Source organism: Acinonyx jubatus, chromosome E2, assembly GCF_027475565.1.
Source record: "Acinonyx jubatus isolate Ajub_Pintada_27869175 chromosome E2, VMU_Ajub_asm_v1.0, whole genome shotgun sequence".
NCBI classification, from domain to species: Eukaryota; Metazoa; Chordata; class Mammalia; order Carnivora; family Felidae; genus Acinonyx; species Acinonyx jubatus.
This window is the reverse complement of record NC_069396.1, coordinates 14,460,966-14,478,873: the sequence shown is the minus strand read 5'-3', so window position 1 is coordinate 14,478,873 and position 17,908 is coordinate 14,460,966. Positions and strand designations below refer to the sequence as shown.

The window sequence follows — 17,908 nt, the reverse complement described above, 5'->3', positions numbered from 1 at the left end:
GTTTCACTACCTCCTGCAGGTCTCCACTGGCTATCGAAGAAGGGCCGCCATGCCAGCTAAGCTTAACAAAATGAATGTTCTTCACTCCTTGCCTTGTGTCTCCTATCGCCCGAGATGTGCCCTGACCCAGTGATGCCCTGGTGTCCAGGAGCACTTACGAGAGTAGCTCCTAGTTCTACACTGGACATCGGCAGAGTCTGCCATACTTGCCCAACCCCCCAAAGACTTCATCTCAGTACAACTCTATCTTCCCCCTTCTCCTTAGGGATAAACCCCAAGAATCCTCTGAGAGCTTCCTGCATTTTATCTTTGCTTATCATGTTTTAGGTGGTTATCACCCTCTATGGATCAGAGGGGCAGAGGGAGACCCATCACCTTTGTGACCCCGAGAAGGCAGTCTTTCTTTGAGCCAGAGCGTCTGGATATCTTCCTCCTCAGTACTCAGTCCTCTTGAGGGGAACTGCACAGCCTGTGGTTCTGGCATGATGATTCGGGGGCCAGCCCTTCTCGGTAAGTCCCTGCGTCAGGCTGCCTTGGCCTTTCTCCTCCGTGGATCTGTGGCATTCTGGGCAAGACCAGCATGCCATCACAACAAATGACAATAATGCTTTGGGCCAAATTGTAACCAATGACTGTTAGATTTAAATTTCAAAGCTCAGGGTGCCTGGGTGGCTCAGTCAGTTAAGCATCCAACTTTAGCTCAAGTCATGCTCTTACAGTTCATGGGTTCAAGCCCTGCATCGGGCTCTGTGCTGACAGCTCAGAGCCTGGAGCTTTTCTCAGATTCTGTGTCTCACTCTCTCCCCCTCCCCGGCTCGTGCTCTCTCTCTGTCTTTCAAAAATGAATAAACATTAAAAAGAAAATATTTTAAAAAAAAATAAAATAAATTTCAAAACATTTACAAAGAAGAAACCCTGCAAAGAAATATGGGAAGTTAACAATATAATTTTGTATGGGTGATTAAGTGATGGGTGGTTTTTTTCTTTTATCTTCATTTAATATTGTCATGATTGTAAAAACAGCAAATAACAACCACTTACTGCCCCAAAGTGTTATAAATTAAAAGTACCTATAAACTTGAAAAAAGATCTTTCAAGATTAAATGTAATGAATGACTATTCACTAAGTATACTTGGGGTAAAAATTAAGAGCTTGAAGGAAAGAATAGAAGAATCATGTTATGGGATGTGCCCAGGGGGCTAGAGAGGGAAAAGGTCAGTGATGAGTGCATGAACCTGATGTGTGCGAGGTCCTCATGACCTGTTTTTCTCCAGCAGCAGGCGGAGTGAGAAGAGGTGGGTGGAGAGAGTAATGGTGAAATTAACTAAGGACCAAGATGATTGGTTGTTTGGGGTTTGGGAAAAAGAAGGGAATGAAGTCAAGGGTCTAAGGCCCAGGTGTTCAAATTGTTGCTGAATATTGTCCACCTGAAAAGGGTGTACAGCTTGCCTGTTTGTCAGCAAAATGAGTCTTTCCCTGCTATGCTAGACCACTAGGCCAGTAGAGTCTAATAGTTTGTTTGCTGTCCCCACTCTGTTCAGGCATCTAACAGAGCAGCTTGTACACTATCATTCCAGTTTGATTATAATGGTGAATAATGTGTAATAAGTACTTGAAGAAATGCTTAACTTTGCTAGTCATCAAGGAATGCAAAGTAAAGCCACAGTGAGAGCACTAAACATCCACCAAAATAACTAGAATTAAAAAGTCTGACAAAACCAAGTTTGGGTGAAGTTGGAGGCAACTGGAACTCACAAGCAATGCTGGGAGCACAAAACAGTGCAGCCACGTGGGAGAACAGTTTGGCAAGGCTTGTAAAGTTGAATACACCTTTACCATCTGACCCAGAAATTCCACTCCCAGGTATTCACCCAAGAGAAATGAAAACATATGTCCATTGCAAAATGTATACACATTCGTTCATAGCAGTTTTACTAATAGCTGTTCAAAACTAGAAACAACACATAAAAAAATTTTTTAAAAAACTAGAAACAACACAAGTGTCCATCAGGTGAATGAATAAGCAAGTATTAGCATGTTCATTGAATGGAATACTACTCACCAACAAAAAGAACAATCTACTGATACACACAGTAACACGGATGAATCTCAAAAATGTTACGCCAAGCAAAAGAAGCCAGAACAAAAGAAAACATGCTGTATGATTCTACATATATGAAATTCTAAAACAGGCAAACTAGTGCAAGAGACAGAAAGCAGATCAGCGGCCACCTGGGGCCAGGGGTGAGTCTGAGGGGGGTTGACTGCAAAGGGACACAAGGGGACTTTTGGCGGTGATAGCTTGGCAGTGGTGGTACTTACACAAGTGTTCACATTATGAAAAATGTGTTGGACGGGGGGTTCCTAGATGGCTCAGTTAGAAAAGTGTGCAACTCTTGATCTCGGGGTTGCGAGTTTAAGCCTCATCTTGGGTGTGGAGGTTGCTAAAATAAATTAAAGACCTAAAAAACTGTACTGAACTGTACCTTTTATTCATTTTTTTAAGTAGACTTCACAGGCAGAGCAGAGACCAGCATGGGCTCAAAACCCTGAGATCAAGACCTAAATTGAGATCAAGAGCTGGGCACTTAGTCACCTGAGCCACCTAGGCACCCCTTGACCTGTATGTTCAAATGGGTGCCTTTTATCATATGTAAATTATACCACAATAAAGTTTTTGTTTTGTTTTGTTTTGTTTTGTTTTGTTTTGTTTTGTTTTGTTTTGTTTTTGGTACAGCACCAGTGGGGGAAGGACAGAGGGAGAGGAAGAGAGAGACTCTCAAGCAGGCTCCCTGCCCAGCGCAGAGCCTGACATGGGGCTCAATCTCACAACCTTGAGATTATGATCTGAGCCAAAATCAAGAGTCGGATGCTTAATGAACTGACCCACCCAGGCACCCCCACAATAAATTTTTTTAAGTATGCATGTAGAAAAAATTCTAGAGTTATATATACTAAGTATTACCAATAATTATCTCTGAGTAGTAGGCTTATAAATTTTAAAATTGTTTCTTCATTATATTTTTAGATATTTTCAAAAAAATTTTAAGAGTGTATTTATTTTGGGAGAGAGCGGGGAGGGGCAGTGAGAGCGGGAGAGAGAGAATCCCAAGCAGGCTCTGTCCATGCTTTCATCACAGGGCTTGATGGGGGCTCGAACTCACAAACCATGAGATCACGATCTGAGCCAAAGTCGGACACTCAACCGACTGAGCCACCCAGGCGCCCCTGCATTCTGGTTTTGATACATGAATTCTCTTAGAGGTTGCAAAGGAAGAAATTGGATCAGCTTTTGTTTCTTTGTCTAGTTCTTGCCTCACAATGAAAAGAATCCATTTACTGATAGTGCAAGATTACTTCTTGTTACAACAACTGGTTCATGCCCACCTCCCTACCATGCTTATCTTCATTTTACTATAGGTATGGAAACCGGGTAATTGCCAGTGACGTGGCAGGTAAAAGGAAATGGCACTTCCTGTCCAACTGTTGGCTGGCCATGGACCTTGGAGAGAGTGAGCATGACCGGGTCTTCAAACCAGTCTCAAAGAAAGAACTCTTTTCCTTTAGGTATTGGTGGGGAAATGGTGGTGTTCCACAAGTCTCTGAGGCTCTGTTCATTTTTCTTCATCCTCCGTTGCTCAGACTGGATAATTCCAATTGACCCATCTTCGGGTTTCTGCTTCTTTTTTCTGCCTGCTCAGATCTGCTGTAGAGCCTTTCATTTCACTTAATGTATTTTTCAACTGCAAACTTTCTGTTTGGTTCTTTTAAAAAAATAATTTTTAGGGATGCGTGGGTGGCTCAGTTGGTTGAGTGTCCAACTTCAGCTCGGGTCATGATCTCATAGCTCATGAGTTCGAGCCCCACGTGGGGCTCTCTGCTGACAGTGCAGAGCCAGCTTGGGATCCTGTCTCCCTTTCTCTGCCCCTCCCCCATTTGCAGTCTGTCTCTCAGAAAAAAACATTTTAAAAATAATAATAATAATTTCTGTGTGTTTATTGATATTTTCTATTTGGGAAAACACCATTCTCATTTACTTTCCTTTAGTTCTTTAGACATAGTTTCCTTTAATTCTTTGAACACATTTAAAATAGCTGATTTAAAGGCTTTTTCTAGTGTATCCAGTGTCTTGGCTTTCTCAGGGACAGTGTATTGATTACTCTGTGTGTGTGTGTGCCTGTGTGCGCACACACACACACACACACACACACACACACAAGCCATGCTTTGTTGTTTTTTAGTGTCTTGTGATCTTTTGTTGAAAACTGGACATTTTATTATTTAAAAATTCTTTTTTTAATCTTTATTTATTTTTGAGAAAAAGAGACAGAGTGTGAGTGGGGGAGAAACAGAGAGAGAGGGAGACACAGAATCCAAAGCAGGCTCCAGACTCCGAGCTGTGAGCACAAAGCCCAACACGGGGCTCGAACCCACCAACCACGAGATCATGACCTGAGCTGAAGTCAGACGCTCAACCGACTGAGCCACCCAGGCACCCCAAAAACTGGACACTTTAAATAATAGAATGTGGCAACTCTGGAAATCAGATTTTCTTCCCTTTCCCTGGGGTTTGTTGTTCTCTAACACAAATTTGTTGTTGTTGTCTGTTTCATGACTTCTCTGAATGAATTCTGTATCCTTTGTCATGGCGTGCAGCTGAAGTGTCTGCCCAGTTAGTCTGGAGGTCAGCTAAAGTTTGGATAGAGATTCCCTAAACACCTGGAGCCAGTAAGTCTCCCGGTCTTTGCCAAGGGGATTTGTGTGCATGTTGTGTCATACCCTCAGCCCTCAGCAAGGCACCGGCCAGCTCTGCCTTGGTCTTCACTTCCTGCTTGCTGAGAGCCTCAATATCATGCAGGGGTGAGGGCTCAGGACGTTCTCTGGCATCTCCTGAGCCCACACACAGCCCTGGATTCCCAGCAGTTATGTCAGAGCTTTCAAAACTCCTGCAGACTTCTTGTTTCCCAGTTTCTTTTCAGTTTTTTGGTTAGCCTGTTGTTCACCCACCATGGCAGGCAGCTATGAAGGTAAACAGTTGCCTCTGAGTATATTTTTAAAATTTTTGTTAATGTGTATTTATTTTTGAGAGAGAGACACACACAGAACACGAACAGGAGAGGAGCAGAGAGAGGAGACACAGAATCCAAAGCAGGCTTCAGGCTCTGAGCTGTCAGCACAGAGCCCAACACAAGGCTCGAACTCAGGAACCGTGAGATCGTGACCTGAGCTGAAGTTGCCACTTAACCCACTGAGCCACCCACGTGCCCCGCCTCTGAGTATTTTTCACAGTGCCCTCAGGGGAAAAGCTTTTCGAAGCTAGTGAATACCCAGTCAGGTCAAGTAAGGACAGCCTGGCAAGTGGGGTTTTCCTGGGAACTACCAGACAGCTCAGATCATCACAGTTATCTGGGAAGGAGACCTTAAAGGAGCTCCAGTCCTGTTCTGCCTTTTTTTTAGTGGCCCCTGGCTTTCTCTGTGATTAAAGGCTGTCAGGTCACCGTAGAGCTAGAGAAAGGGAGATGGGAACAGGGCAAGTGACAATGCCACAGAGATAACTGCTTTTACTGATATTCATTTTTCATTTTTCTTTTTTTTAGTTTTGTTTTTTATTTTTTAAAACTTACATCCGAATTAACATATTGTGAAACGATGATTTCAGGAGTAGATTCCTTAGTGCCCCTCACCCATTTAGCCCATCCCCCCTCCCACAACCCCTCCAGCAACCCTCAGTTTGTTTTCCATATTTATGAGTCTCTTCTGTTTTGTCCCCCTCCCTGTTTTTATATTATTTTTGTTTCCTTCCCCTTATGTCCATCTGTTTTGTCTCTTAAAGCCCTCATATGAGTGAAGTCATATGATTTTTGTCTTTCTCTGACTAATTTCACTTAGCATAATACCCTCCAGTTCCATCCACGTAGTTGCAAATGGCAAGATTTCATTTTTTTCAATTGCCGAGTAATACTCCATTGTGTGTATATATACCACATCTTCTTTATCCATTCATCCATTGATGGACATTTGGGCTCTTTCCATACTTTGGCTATTGTGGATAGTGCTGCTATAAACATGGGGGTGCATGTGTCCCTTCAAAACAGCACACCTGTATCACGTGGATAAATGCCCAGTAGTACAATTGCTGGGTCATAGGGTAGTTCTATTTTTAGTTTTTTGAGGAACGTCCATACTGTTTTCCAGAGTGGCTTACCAGCTTGCATTGCCACCAACAATGCAAAAGAGATCCTCTTTCTCCGCATCCTCGCCAACATCTGTGGTTGCCTGAGTTGTTAATGTTCGCCATTCTGACAGCCATTTTAATGACTGTATGTTTCAGTTATAAGATTTCTAATTAATTTTATTTCTGTTTCTCAGAATTTTTTATTCTTTTTAAGTGAATGCTATGCCTTGATTCGTCTCTTTGAGCAACCTGAAATACTTATTTTGAAGTCTTCGTCAGACTGTCCCATAAAATTAATTTCTTCAGGACTGAATTATTGATTGTTTTGGTTGCCTTTCTCTGCATTTGATTTCTTCCTGAGTTTAGGAATTTGGGATCATAAGTTTATTTGGGGGGGGGGGTATTGTTAAATTTCTTTCTCTCTCCCTCATCCCTGACTAGTAGTCTTGTTGCTGTTTCCATGTAACTCTTCACATGGCTAGTCTAGAATTAGGCCTTATTATATTACAGTATTTTGGATCTCCTATTCCTTAGTGGAATTGACAAAACTAGGGCTCTTGCAGATTTTGTCTGGAACGAGTGGATTTCTTGGCTCAATTCCTGGTTATGGGGCTGTCCTTTTTCCGCCCACCTCCTTACCCACAAATTGGCAGTTTATTGTTCTGTAGTCTCCCTTCATGAGCTCCAGCCTGAACCTGGGCTCCAAGCAGTGAAGTTGGCTTTACTCTCCCTACCCCACCCTATGAAATACTTTCATTTCCAATTACCTTGGAAGAACCAAACTCCTGCCTGCATACTGCTTTCTTCTGGAGCCCAGAAATCTTCCCTGCTCATCTCCATGTTTTTTTTCATTCCATTTCTCCTCCTCATAGATGTTTATCTTGTTTTGAAACCCAGCCAATATTTTTGGCTCTTCCTTTTTTTCTTTTAAATGTTTGTTTATTTATGTTGAGAGTGTGTGCATGCATGCAGAGAGAGGGAAAGGGAGAATCTCAGGCAGGCTCCACACTGTCAGTGAAGAGCCTGATGTGGGGCTGAATCCCACCACTGTGGGATCATGACCTGAGCTGAAATCAAGAGTCAGTCACGTAACCAACTGAGCTAACCAGGCGTGCCTTTGGTTATTTCTTTTTTTTTTTTTTTAGTTTTTTTTTTAATATTTATTTATTTTTGAGACAGATAGAGACAGAGCATGAGCAGGGGAGGGTCAGAGAGAGAGGGAGACACAGAATCCAAAACAGGCTCCAGGCTCTGAGCTGTCAGCCCAGAGCCCGATGCAGGGCTCGAACTCACGGACCGTGAGATCATGACCTGAGCCAAAGTTGGACGCCCAACCGACTGAGCCACCCAGGTGCCCCTGGTTATTTCTTTTTATGCCTTATTTATAGTTCGTCCACATTTGGAGAAGAGAAGGGGCTCAAACTATAAATTTACCAAACTATGTTGAGTGGAAGCCCAATGCAAACTTGTGAAGAGTAAAAGATTTATCAAAACTCTTAGACAGCTAAAAGAACCGTTGTTTTTTTTTTAAGTTTATTTATTTTAAAGAGACAGAAAGCACAAGTTGGGGAGAGGCATAGACAGAGGGCAAGAGAGAGAATCCCAAACAGGCTGCTCACTGTCAGTGCAGAGCCCAATGCAGGGTTTGAACCCATAAACCATGAGATCATGACCTGAGCCAAAGTCAGACACTTAACACACTGAGCCACCCAGGCACCCCGCTCAGCACTTCTTGTTGGACTGTGCTCAGTTCTTTATATGCTCACCACAGTCCTGTGATCTGGAAAATATTATTAGCCCTTTTTTTACGGATCAGGAAACTGAGGTTTGGAGAAGTTAAATTAATTTTACTGAGATCGAGGGGACAATATGTTTCAGGTTTAAAAGACTGTTTTTAATTTTAAACTCTCATACAATATAAATTAACCTTATCCTTGACAACCTTTTGTCCTAAAGCTACAAAAGAATCATGTTGCCATGAATTTGAAAGTCTTCATAGAGGTGTTGGATACTGGCCTAGTTGTTGGTGTAAGCGTGTTGCCGGGCAAACCGCCCCTTTAGGATGCTGTCGGAATGAAGTCTCACTTCTGTCCTTTTCTAATTTCTCTTCTTAGACACCTGTTTTCCTCCATGATTGTAGGAAAGCTCACCCAGGATCATCTGTGGCTCGGAGAACCAGTTTACAAGAGTCCAGAGGCTCTCTTGCTGCATGACCTTGCTTCTGTGCGACATGGTCATCAACGTCATGTTCTGGAGGAAAACTGGCACCACTGCCCAGAGAGATGAGCAAGGTATGGGTGAGCCCGATGTGTAGCCTTTGTAGTGTGTAATCCTCTCAAAGTACTGCACTCTTCTTCCTTGCAGGGTCAGAAACACAATCCTGATGTGCCTTTGTTTTTTCCTTCACTACTCTAACACTTGAATACTCTTAACAGGTTTCCTCAGGGTTCCCATTCATTAGTGAATGAAGCAGCCTTAGGAACATATCGGGATCTTTACTGCCATGAAGATGTCCTGTCCTTAGATAGTCATGGTTAAATTGCCAAACAGATGGCTAAAGCTAGGAGAGGAAGGAGTCTGAGATGATTTCCGCTCTTGAGGATACAGGTTGATGTGATGTTCTTCTTCCAGTGGGTCCATTGCTATGACCTGGTCCCAACTGTTCATCAGCATCCAAACCGCTGTCTTCCTCTTCCCTGTCAGTCTCGTAATCGGGAGGCTCTTCCTGCTGATCTAGCCTCAGGAACCCCTGCCTCTTTTTCCTTCCGACCAGGCTTCCTGCCTCTCGTATGTTCCTTGTGAGCCTCTGTCTCACAGAGGTGACTGAAGTAAGCTTGGTATCTAACTGTATAGGTAGATGGTGGGCCCTGTTTCCCCATGTAGCAGGAAAGGCCAGCAGAGGGGATCTCCTGGAAGGCTCATGGGGTCCTATTAATCTTGATAGCTTTTCCCTAATTTCTGTCCTCTGGGCCACAATGCATCATGCCCCTTGTTTCTCCTCTTTTTTTTTTTTTTAATGTTTATTTATTTTTGAAAGAGAGAGAGAGTGAGCGGGAGTTGGGGCATAGAGAGAGGGAGACACAGAATCTGAAGCAGGTTCTAGGCTCTGGGCTGTCAGTACAGAGTCCGATGCTGGACTTGAACTCACAAACCGCGAGATCATGACCTGAGCTGAAGTCGGACACTTAACCGACTGAGCCACCCAGGCACCCTTTTGTTTCTCCTCTTAATGGTGAAGTATTGTGAGGACAGGATGTGAATGCAGAAGGTACTGTTCTGGAATTTTCATTTTTGATGTTTGAGCAAATGGTCCAGTCTTTCATTCTGTATTCTCCTAAAACTAGTTTTATTTTCTTTTTTTAAATTTCTATTTTAGGGGAGCCTGCGTGACTCAGTCGGTTAAGTGTCCAACTTCAGCTCAGGTCATGATCTTGCCAATCGTGGGTTTGAACCCCATGTCAGGCTCTGTGCTGACAGGTCAGAGCCTGGAGCCTGCTTCGGATTCTGTGTTTCCCTCTCTCTCTGCCCCTCCCCTGTTCATGCTTTGTCTCTCTCTCAAAAATAAACAAACATTAAAAAAAGTTTTTAAATAATAAATTAATAAATGTTTATTTATTTTGAGACAGTGTAAGTGGGGGAGGGGCGGGGGGGGAGGGAGAGACACAGAGAGAGAGAGAGAGAGACCGAGAAAGAGAGAGAGAGACTGACTTTCAAGCAGGCTCCACACTCAGCATGGACCCCGACCCAGGACTTGATCTCACCACCATGAGATCATGACCTGAGCTGAAATCAAGAGTCGGACACTTAAACAACTAAGCTACCTAGGTGGTCCTCCTAAAATTAGTTTTGAAGCTACTGTGAGGTGACGTATTTCTGAAAAAGGAGAAAGAAAATGAAAAATGGAGGCTCTTCGCACTAAGTATTTGCCTCTCCTAGTCAAGGGACAACCTCACCATCTATAACCGCGACCAGTCCTGGGTGAATGTAAAACTGACTTTTCTCCTTTTGGTTCCATATTCAGGAATTAAAGGAGACTGTGGGATTCCTACTCTGGAGAAATATGTACCTACTCTCAGAGTTGGAACAACCTTTATGGAGTCCTTCCAACATTAACAAGCAGGTGAAGCTTTTACCCAGCCTCCTCTGTTCTCACGTAGCAGGTCACGGCTCTCATCAGCGGGCAGGACCCCATTGGGTAAACGGTAAACTTCCGCAGGTTTTAGTAACTGATGTGTTATCTACCTCCTCCCTTGCTTGCCTCTTGCTTATCCTTCCTACCTCTCAGCATGACCAACCGGCACGGTACAGCCTTCTGCTTGACCCAGCTTCCTTATGCTTCCAGTAGAGCTTTTAAAAAAATAGATCTGGTGAAACAAAGTAAAGGATTAAGGAAGAGCCCACAAAAATGCCCTCAGACCCCCCCCCCATATTCCATCTGCTTTGTTGGGGGCTCTTGAAACATGTCATTCTTTTTCTTCTGTTGGAATGGTGACATTATGTGATCTATGGATTCTTGAATATAATTGGGGCCTCCTGGGCACTTATCTAATATAGTTGTACATGTACTGTGGTTCTGGTGAAAAAGCCCAGTTAGGTTTAAATTTTTATTTACTTCTAGAGCAAAAGTTGTTTTTATTCTGGATCGCAGTGTAGAATTTTAGAAATTGTTACCAGCTGGCCAGGATGATCAGAGAAGACAATACTGATTGTGGTCTAATCTCCAGTGACTGGGCAATTTAACCTCATCATCAACGAGTGAGATGCTAATCTCTGCCAGTTAATTACTATCTGCTGAAGTCTCCCACTTGCTGAAGTGTGAACCTCGGCCTGTATTTTCAATGGTTCCTGAAGGCCAGCATCATTTCTGTCATTACCTGCTCAGAGTTCTGCAGAGGCTTCAATCTCACTTAAGCGCACTGGGTCCCACTCAGGCTGACCGGCCTTGTGACATCCTAGATGCCACCAGTCAACTGCAAGAACTCCAGGAGCTCTTGGACATACATATTCTTCCAACAGAACAGGGGCCATTCAGGTAATAATGCACCACCCTGGCTTCTTTTATCACTTATAGTCTTCCTGTGCTTCTCTCTGAGCTGTGGGCTAGCAGGTTATTCTTTCAACTTCTGTTCTTAAGAGAGGCAACCAGTTCCCCCCTCCTGAGCCCGGAAGAAGGGAAGAAGCCCATCGTTAATGGCCTGCCCCGATGGTTGACTTGCATCTCCTGGCTCCCTCTGGGTGTCACTAGCCCAGCTGAAGCCTTTTTTACTGCATTTTATAGTCAGGAACTGAACAAAAACCAGGCCACCAACTGGGTTATTTCAGTGATATTATCAGTGTTTCAGAACATCTTCCTCAGCCAGCTAGTAAAGGTATGTGAAAAATGGGTCATAGTGGCATGGTAGGCGGGGGGGTGAAGGGGAGGTACCCATTCTAGTTGCAGGTAGTTTGGAACAGTGAGACCCTTGGGTGTTAATTCAGAGTGCCTAATGTTTCTGCCAATTTGACCACACACACACACACACACACACACACACACACACACACAGAAATAGGCAGAATGGGATTTGAGATATGAGTGAGGTAGTCACAGAAAAAACTAACCAGAACTGAGAGACCAGTAGAAACAGAGCAGAAAAGCATTGCCAAGTTAAAAAGGACAAGTAAAAAAATCAATCGGCATCAAACTACTTTTTAAAAAAGCAACAGAAAACTTAATTTTTAACAACTTTGGATTAAGGAAAATGTCAAGCCCCACAGAAATGTGTAGAGAATAGTATAACGAATTCTGCCGTTCTGTTAGCCAGCTTCAACCATTACTTCATTACCAGAACAAGTCAATCATCTATTTTGAAAAGAAAAATGCCTCACTTCATATCATCTTATCCATAAACATTTTAGTGTGTATATTTCTAAAAAAAAAAAAAAAGACTATTTTTTTGTTTTGTTTTTAAGGTTTTTGTTTTTTGTTTTTTGAGAGAGAGACAGAGCATGAGCGAGGGAGGGGCATAGAGAGAGACACAGAATCCAAAGCAGGCTCCAGGTTCTGAGCTGTCAGCACAGAACCCAACATGGGACTCAAACCCATAAACCGTGACATCATGACCTGAGCGGAAGTCAGATGCTCAAGCAACTGAGCCACCCAGGCAGCCTTTAGGCCTCTTCTTTGGAGTGTCTAAAATCGGGTGTGTGGCAACAGGCTGGAAATAGCACCCTTGTCTTTATTCTCCTGAGGACTAGAGCGCTTTCTTCCCCTCCATGGAGATTAAAGGACAAGGTGGAGGGGGTATACTTATTACACATGTAACAGATACTTTTAAAGTCTTAGTTACAAGAGTCCATGCTTACTTTAGCAAAAGAGAGACTTAATCGTTGGGATTTTTATCCCCAGGGGCATCTGGGTGGCTCAGTCCATTTAGAAGCCAACTTCAGCTCAGAACATGATTTCACAGTTTGTGAGTTTGAACTTGGTTGGGTTCTCTGCTGTCAGTGCAGAGTCTGTTTTGGATCCTCTGTCCTCTTCTCTCTCTACCCCTCCCCCACTTATACTGTCTCTGTTTCTCTCAAATAAATAAACTTTAAAAAAGTTTTTTAAGAAGTGTAGCTTCTCCAGTCCAGCTCATTAGAGGTCTTCCAAAGACAGGTGGGTTTTGTTTGTTTGTTTAATTTAAGTAGGCTTCATGCCCAGCCTGGAGCCCAACATGGGGCTTGAACTCATGGCCCTGAGATCAAGACCTGAGCTGAGATCAGGAGTCAGACACTTAACCAACTGAGCCACCAGGCACTCCAAGAAAGATGTTCTTAAGTAACTTACACAGATCATCGCAAATCATCTGATAGTTAAACTTTCCTATCAAGCAGCTTACGGACTACAAGCAAAATTAGAAATGTTAACATTGTATTAACCAGGTCCCTGTGATTATGCAAAAATAATTATGAAACCACCTAATTTTTGGTTTTTCATGATAATAAAGGGTCAAATAATTGAAATGCATTAACCATAGTCGCCTTGGATCCTGTACTGTCTGCTCCTTCTGTGATCTTCTCTGTTTCCCCTGTGATCTCTCTGTCTAGGCGATCGTCCTCACATTGTCCATCTCACTGATGCGGAACAGGATGCCGTGTCTTACCAAAGAGAAGGAACAACAAACAAGGAGGATCTTGGCACTCTTGGGTAATTTAAGTAGTTCTGAGTACCAACATCTGATTTTGCAGAGAGCAAATTGTATTGAAATACTGGACATCTAGCCACCTCACCGAGTCAGTCATCTATGTAGGGACCTTGTCTCTCCTTAGCTGGCTGCTCCTTCTCTGCTGCCCATGGAAAACCATTGTGTCACCACACTCGTGCTCCTCCTGAGACCCTCTCGTGCTCTCTCAGTGCTGTGCCTCTTGTCCGGGTCCTGCATCTCCTTCCAAGTGTCTGTCTCACCCCTGAGCCCCAGAGGCTGTTTCCAGCTGCTCACCATCTTTATCTGGACACCTCTGATCAGACATACCCCAATCCAGATTGCCTGGCCTGCAAACCCACTTCTTTACTCTTCTCCTTTCATTTAAGTACATGCCCACTCTCTAAAAATGTCAAAATAATCCTCAATTCTTACTCGTCACATTCAGTCACCACGCCTGAGGGAAACTACCCTCTAAAAACCTGATTGGAGCTGCTCCTGTTATGCAAATGAACCTCACAAACACAATGGTGAGCAAAAAAATTAACATAGTACTTTAATCATGGAAAACAGCACATATATACACTTGTGTGTGTACATAGACATATCTATCTATCTATACATATTTGTATACATATATAGGTCTATATATGTGTATACAGAGATCTATATAGACCTATATAGACCTATATAGATCTCTGTATACACATATACATACACATGTATGTGTGCATATATATAATATATATATATGTATGTATGTATGTATGTATTTGTGTCTGTGAAGAAATGCATGGGAATGATAAACTCTAAAATTCAGCATTGGATTAGCTCTCTGAAGGAAAGGAATACTATCACAGACAAACACTAACCACCTTTATTAAGTAGTGGTAACTTATTTCTTAAGCTGAGTGGTAGATACATTACTAAGGGATAGGCACCCCATTCCTTATGAGATTTGTAGAAATTAATCTGGTTTCATACTGCCTTCCTAGGCCTCATTTCATTTCTCCATGCTCTGGAATTGTTGTTCCCTCTGCCTAAAAAGAACTTTTTCTTTTCTTGTCCTTGTCCATTTGGAGAATTGTATCTGACTCATCCTTCACAACAAATGTCAAGTTTCACCTCTATGACACCTTCTCTGACTTCCTCAGGGAGATTTATTTTCTCTTCCGTGACTCCCAAGCATTTGGCACAGACGTGCTAGCAAGTTTCATGTCCTATTCTGGCTCCTTCTCTCTCCATCTTGGTTTACATGTCTCTAGATACTTCTCACGGTGTGGTCCGCAGACAGCAGCTTTGGCATCTCCTGGAATTTTAGAAAATGCATAATCTTAGGCCTCACCCCAGGATCTGCATTTGAACCACATTCCCAGGCGGTTCCTGTGCACATTGAAATGTGAGGAGCCCTGCTCTCCAACAGTGCTCCCCACGTGCGGTTCACCGACTAGCACTGCTTGTTTCTAGTCCAAGATGAAAACAGAAAGTGAGAGGAAGTATTTAGAAAGTTTTATAGCAATCGGGCAGACCAATTTTAGACATATTGAATCTAATTTTTTTTTAATTTTTTTTTTAACGTTTATTTATTTTTGAGACAGAGAGAGACAGAGCATGAACGGGGGAAGGTCAGAGAGAGGGAGACACAGAATCTGAAACAGGCTCCAGGCTCTGAGCTGTCAGCACAGAGCCCGATGCAGGGCTCGAACTCACGGACCGCGAGATCATAACCTGAGCCGAAGTCAGCCGCTTAACCGACTGAGCCACCCAGGCGCCCCTGAATCTAATTTTTAAAGTAGGACTTGGGGACACCTGGGTGGCTCAGTCAGTCAAGTGACTGACTCTTTATTTTGGCTCGGATCATGATCTCGAGGTTCGTGAGTTTGAGCCCCAAGTTGGGCTCTGCACTGTCAGCATGGAGCCTGCTTGCACTCTCTGTCTTCTCTCTCTCTCCCCTTCCCCTCATCTCTCAAAATAAATAAACTTATAAAAAATGGGACTTGTATTTTACATGCTCCTGTTTTACTTCTTTATTCTAGCAATTCCTTGTTACTGTATTTTATCAAAGTATCTGTCCCCAGTGGACTGGAATTTTTCTTACATCCTTCATGATAGTTTGAGAAGTGCCACTGCTGTAGCTTTATTCTTTGTGTTTTCAGCATTTAAGAGGAGGTACTCATAGTAGAGTTTCAGCAAATGTTGATGACTAACTGCTTAATGAAATATAACTGTTTTTTGGGCTACATTTGAATTTTTGACAGCACAGTGTTCACCATTACTTGGTTCGAGAGATAAGAATAACCCCGTCTATACAGCTCCAGCTTTCCACAGCCCGGGTAAGTGACCAGAAAGGACCTTGAAAGAGAAGAAACACTTCAAGCTGACGGGAGATATTTTGGGCATGGAAAGCAAACAGTAATGTGTTGATCCTGTAGCACAATTCCCAGCAAAGGGGGAGTGAGAAGTAAATGAAAATACAGGGGAGTGAGAAGCTGTCTTAAAATACTCCCCTTGAAAAAAATATGGACTCCAGGGAGTGTGGTAAATGGGCAGACGCCTGAACTTTGGAGTCATGAGAAGTCATTATGTGCTTGAATAAGCACCTTCCTCTGCCTACAGAGTAGAGTAACAACTTGATCTATATACTTCACAGGAGGAAAAATGAATATGCTTTCAAAAGTGGTTGTCCTCGGGGCGCCTGGGTGGCTCAGTCCGTTGGGCATCGGACTTCAGCTCAGGTCATGATCTCACAGTTTGAGTTCAAGCCCCATGTCAGGCCCTGTGCTGACAGCTCAGAGCCTGGAGTCTGCTTCGGATTCTGTGTCTCCCTCTCTTTCTGCCCCTCTCCTGCTCATGCTCGATCTCTGTCTCTCAAAAATAAATTGTTTAAAAAAAATGAAAAAAAAAAGTCGCTGTCCTTTAAGTACAGGGGAACTGGTTCAGCACATATCATGTTTGGGTTATCGCATTTCCTGGACCAAAGAAGACCAATTCTGTTTTTATCTGCCTTCCCTTTCTTGTGAACACAGTCCAGAGATAGCTAGAGAGAGAAAGGTTGGGGGCGGAGATGCATTTAGTTTTAAGAACTAAAATACAGCAATTTTTGTGTAGGATTTTGTGTATCTTATTTAAAGGAAGACTTCTGATCAGTGGCAGAGTAATTCTGGGAAGGAATATATAAATATTTGTAGATATGTATAGGCACCACCATGAGCCAAATACGTTGGCTCATCTGTTTTCAGTTGTTGGGTTGAATGAAATTGCCAAGGCTTGGGAACCATGAAGGAGAAGGTGTAGAGAATTTCTAAGCTAACCACTCAACTGTAATTTTTTTTTTCCTATTCTTTCCTAGTACAAATCCTCTTCCTCATCTTGTTGATGACTGCGGTCTACTCAGCACAGAACTCCAGTAGGTTTTACCTCCATCAAGCTATTTGGAAGAGGTTTTCCCACCGTTTCTCAGAGATCAGACTTCTTAAGCATTTCTACCCACAGGCCAATCTCACCTTCCTAACCTTTATGGGGATTACAGAGGTATGGACACAGTCCTGGGGCCCCACTTCTGGGATGCTTCGTGTTCAAAATTTTCTACCAGTGACCAACACTTTGTCCTACCTTTCTGTCCTAAGTAAGCTGTATTTTGGAAATTGTTGCATTCATTTATCTCAGGATTGGTAGTTTCCTTTGGGCATTTGGAACACGGCCATGGTTCCTGGGGTGGCGGCGGCCATGGTTCCTGGGGTGGCGGCAGGGAGAGCCCTAAAAGACACGTTCATCTCAGTAAAGGCTTTTTTGGGCCATTTAGGCAAGTGTTAACAGATGGCAACTCCTATGCCTTGCATGTTGATCCTTTCTAGTTCACTTCTGGATGGTGATACTTCTCGGTTCAGGGCATGTTTGCTTGCAGTCTGTTACTATGTGCGGAATGAAGTATTGACCAAATTAAAAGTGAATGGAACCCTGGGTGGCTGAGGCTAGTGCCATCATGGTAGGCGTGGTCCTCCTTCTGGACTCCGTGGCTCTGCAGTCTAGTGTCTTGGTCCAAAAGCACAGACTCAGAAGCAAGACTGACCAGGTTCACTTGTTAGCAGTGTATTCTTGGGTAAATTACTCAATCTCTTGGGCCCCAGTTTTTTACCTACATGATGGAGATACTCTTAGGACCTGCCCTGTAAGATTGATGCGAAGATTAAAAACTCAGTAGATGTAAATGCTTAGAAGAGTGTCTGACCCAGAGTATTTACTGGATAGGTGTTAGCTATTATTATTAACTGGGGCAGCTGGGGCTCTGGCTAATCTACTGGAACCACAAAGTGTACATGAGTTACCTAGACATGCTAAGGAAAAGCCCCAGCAATTGGTAGATGGAGACAGAGAAATAGAATTAAGTAGACCTGAGGTGAAAAGCACTAAAACTTGGCACTAACGTGGTTTATCTCTTCAACTACTAGCAAATCTTTACTTTCAATTTTATTTATCTATTTATTTTTTTAGCAATCTCTACACCCAGCTTGGGGCTTGAACTCACAACCCCAAGATCAAAAGTCGCATGGTCCTCCAACTGAGCCA

The 17,908-nt window shown here is 43.2% G+C and overlaps 1 protein-coding gene across 1 annotated transcript in view; it reads left to right on the top strand.

Moving 5' to 3' along the window:
- PKD1L3 (polycystin 1 like 3, transient receptor potential channel interacting) overlaps positions 1-17,908 on the top strand; it is a 76,250-nt gene that overhangs the window by 31,231 nt on the left and 27,111 nt on the right. The window contains 14 exon segments of the mRNA XM_053211061.1: positions 1-76; positions 328-402; positions 404-510; positions 3,422-3,568; positions 8,291-8,347; positions 8,349-8,486; positions 8,808-8,967; positions 10,198-10,371; positions 10,991-11,208; positions 11,311-11,545; positions 13,248-13,347; positions 15,601-15,738; positions 16,692-16,838; positions 16,841-16,884. Coding sequence (XP_053067036.1) covers positions 1-76; positions 328-402; positions 404-510; positions 3,422-3,568; positions 8,291-8,347; positions 8,349-8,486; positions 8,808-8,967; positions 10,198-10,371; positions 10,991-11,208; positions 11,311-11,545; positions 13,248-13,347; positions 15,601-15,738; positions 16,692-16,838; positions 16,841-16,884 — 1,816 coding nt within the window.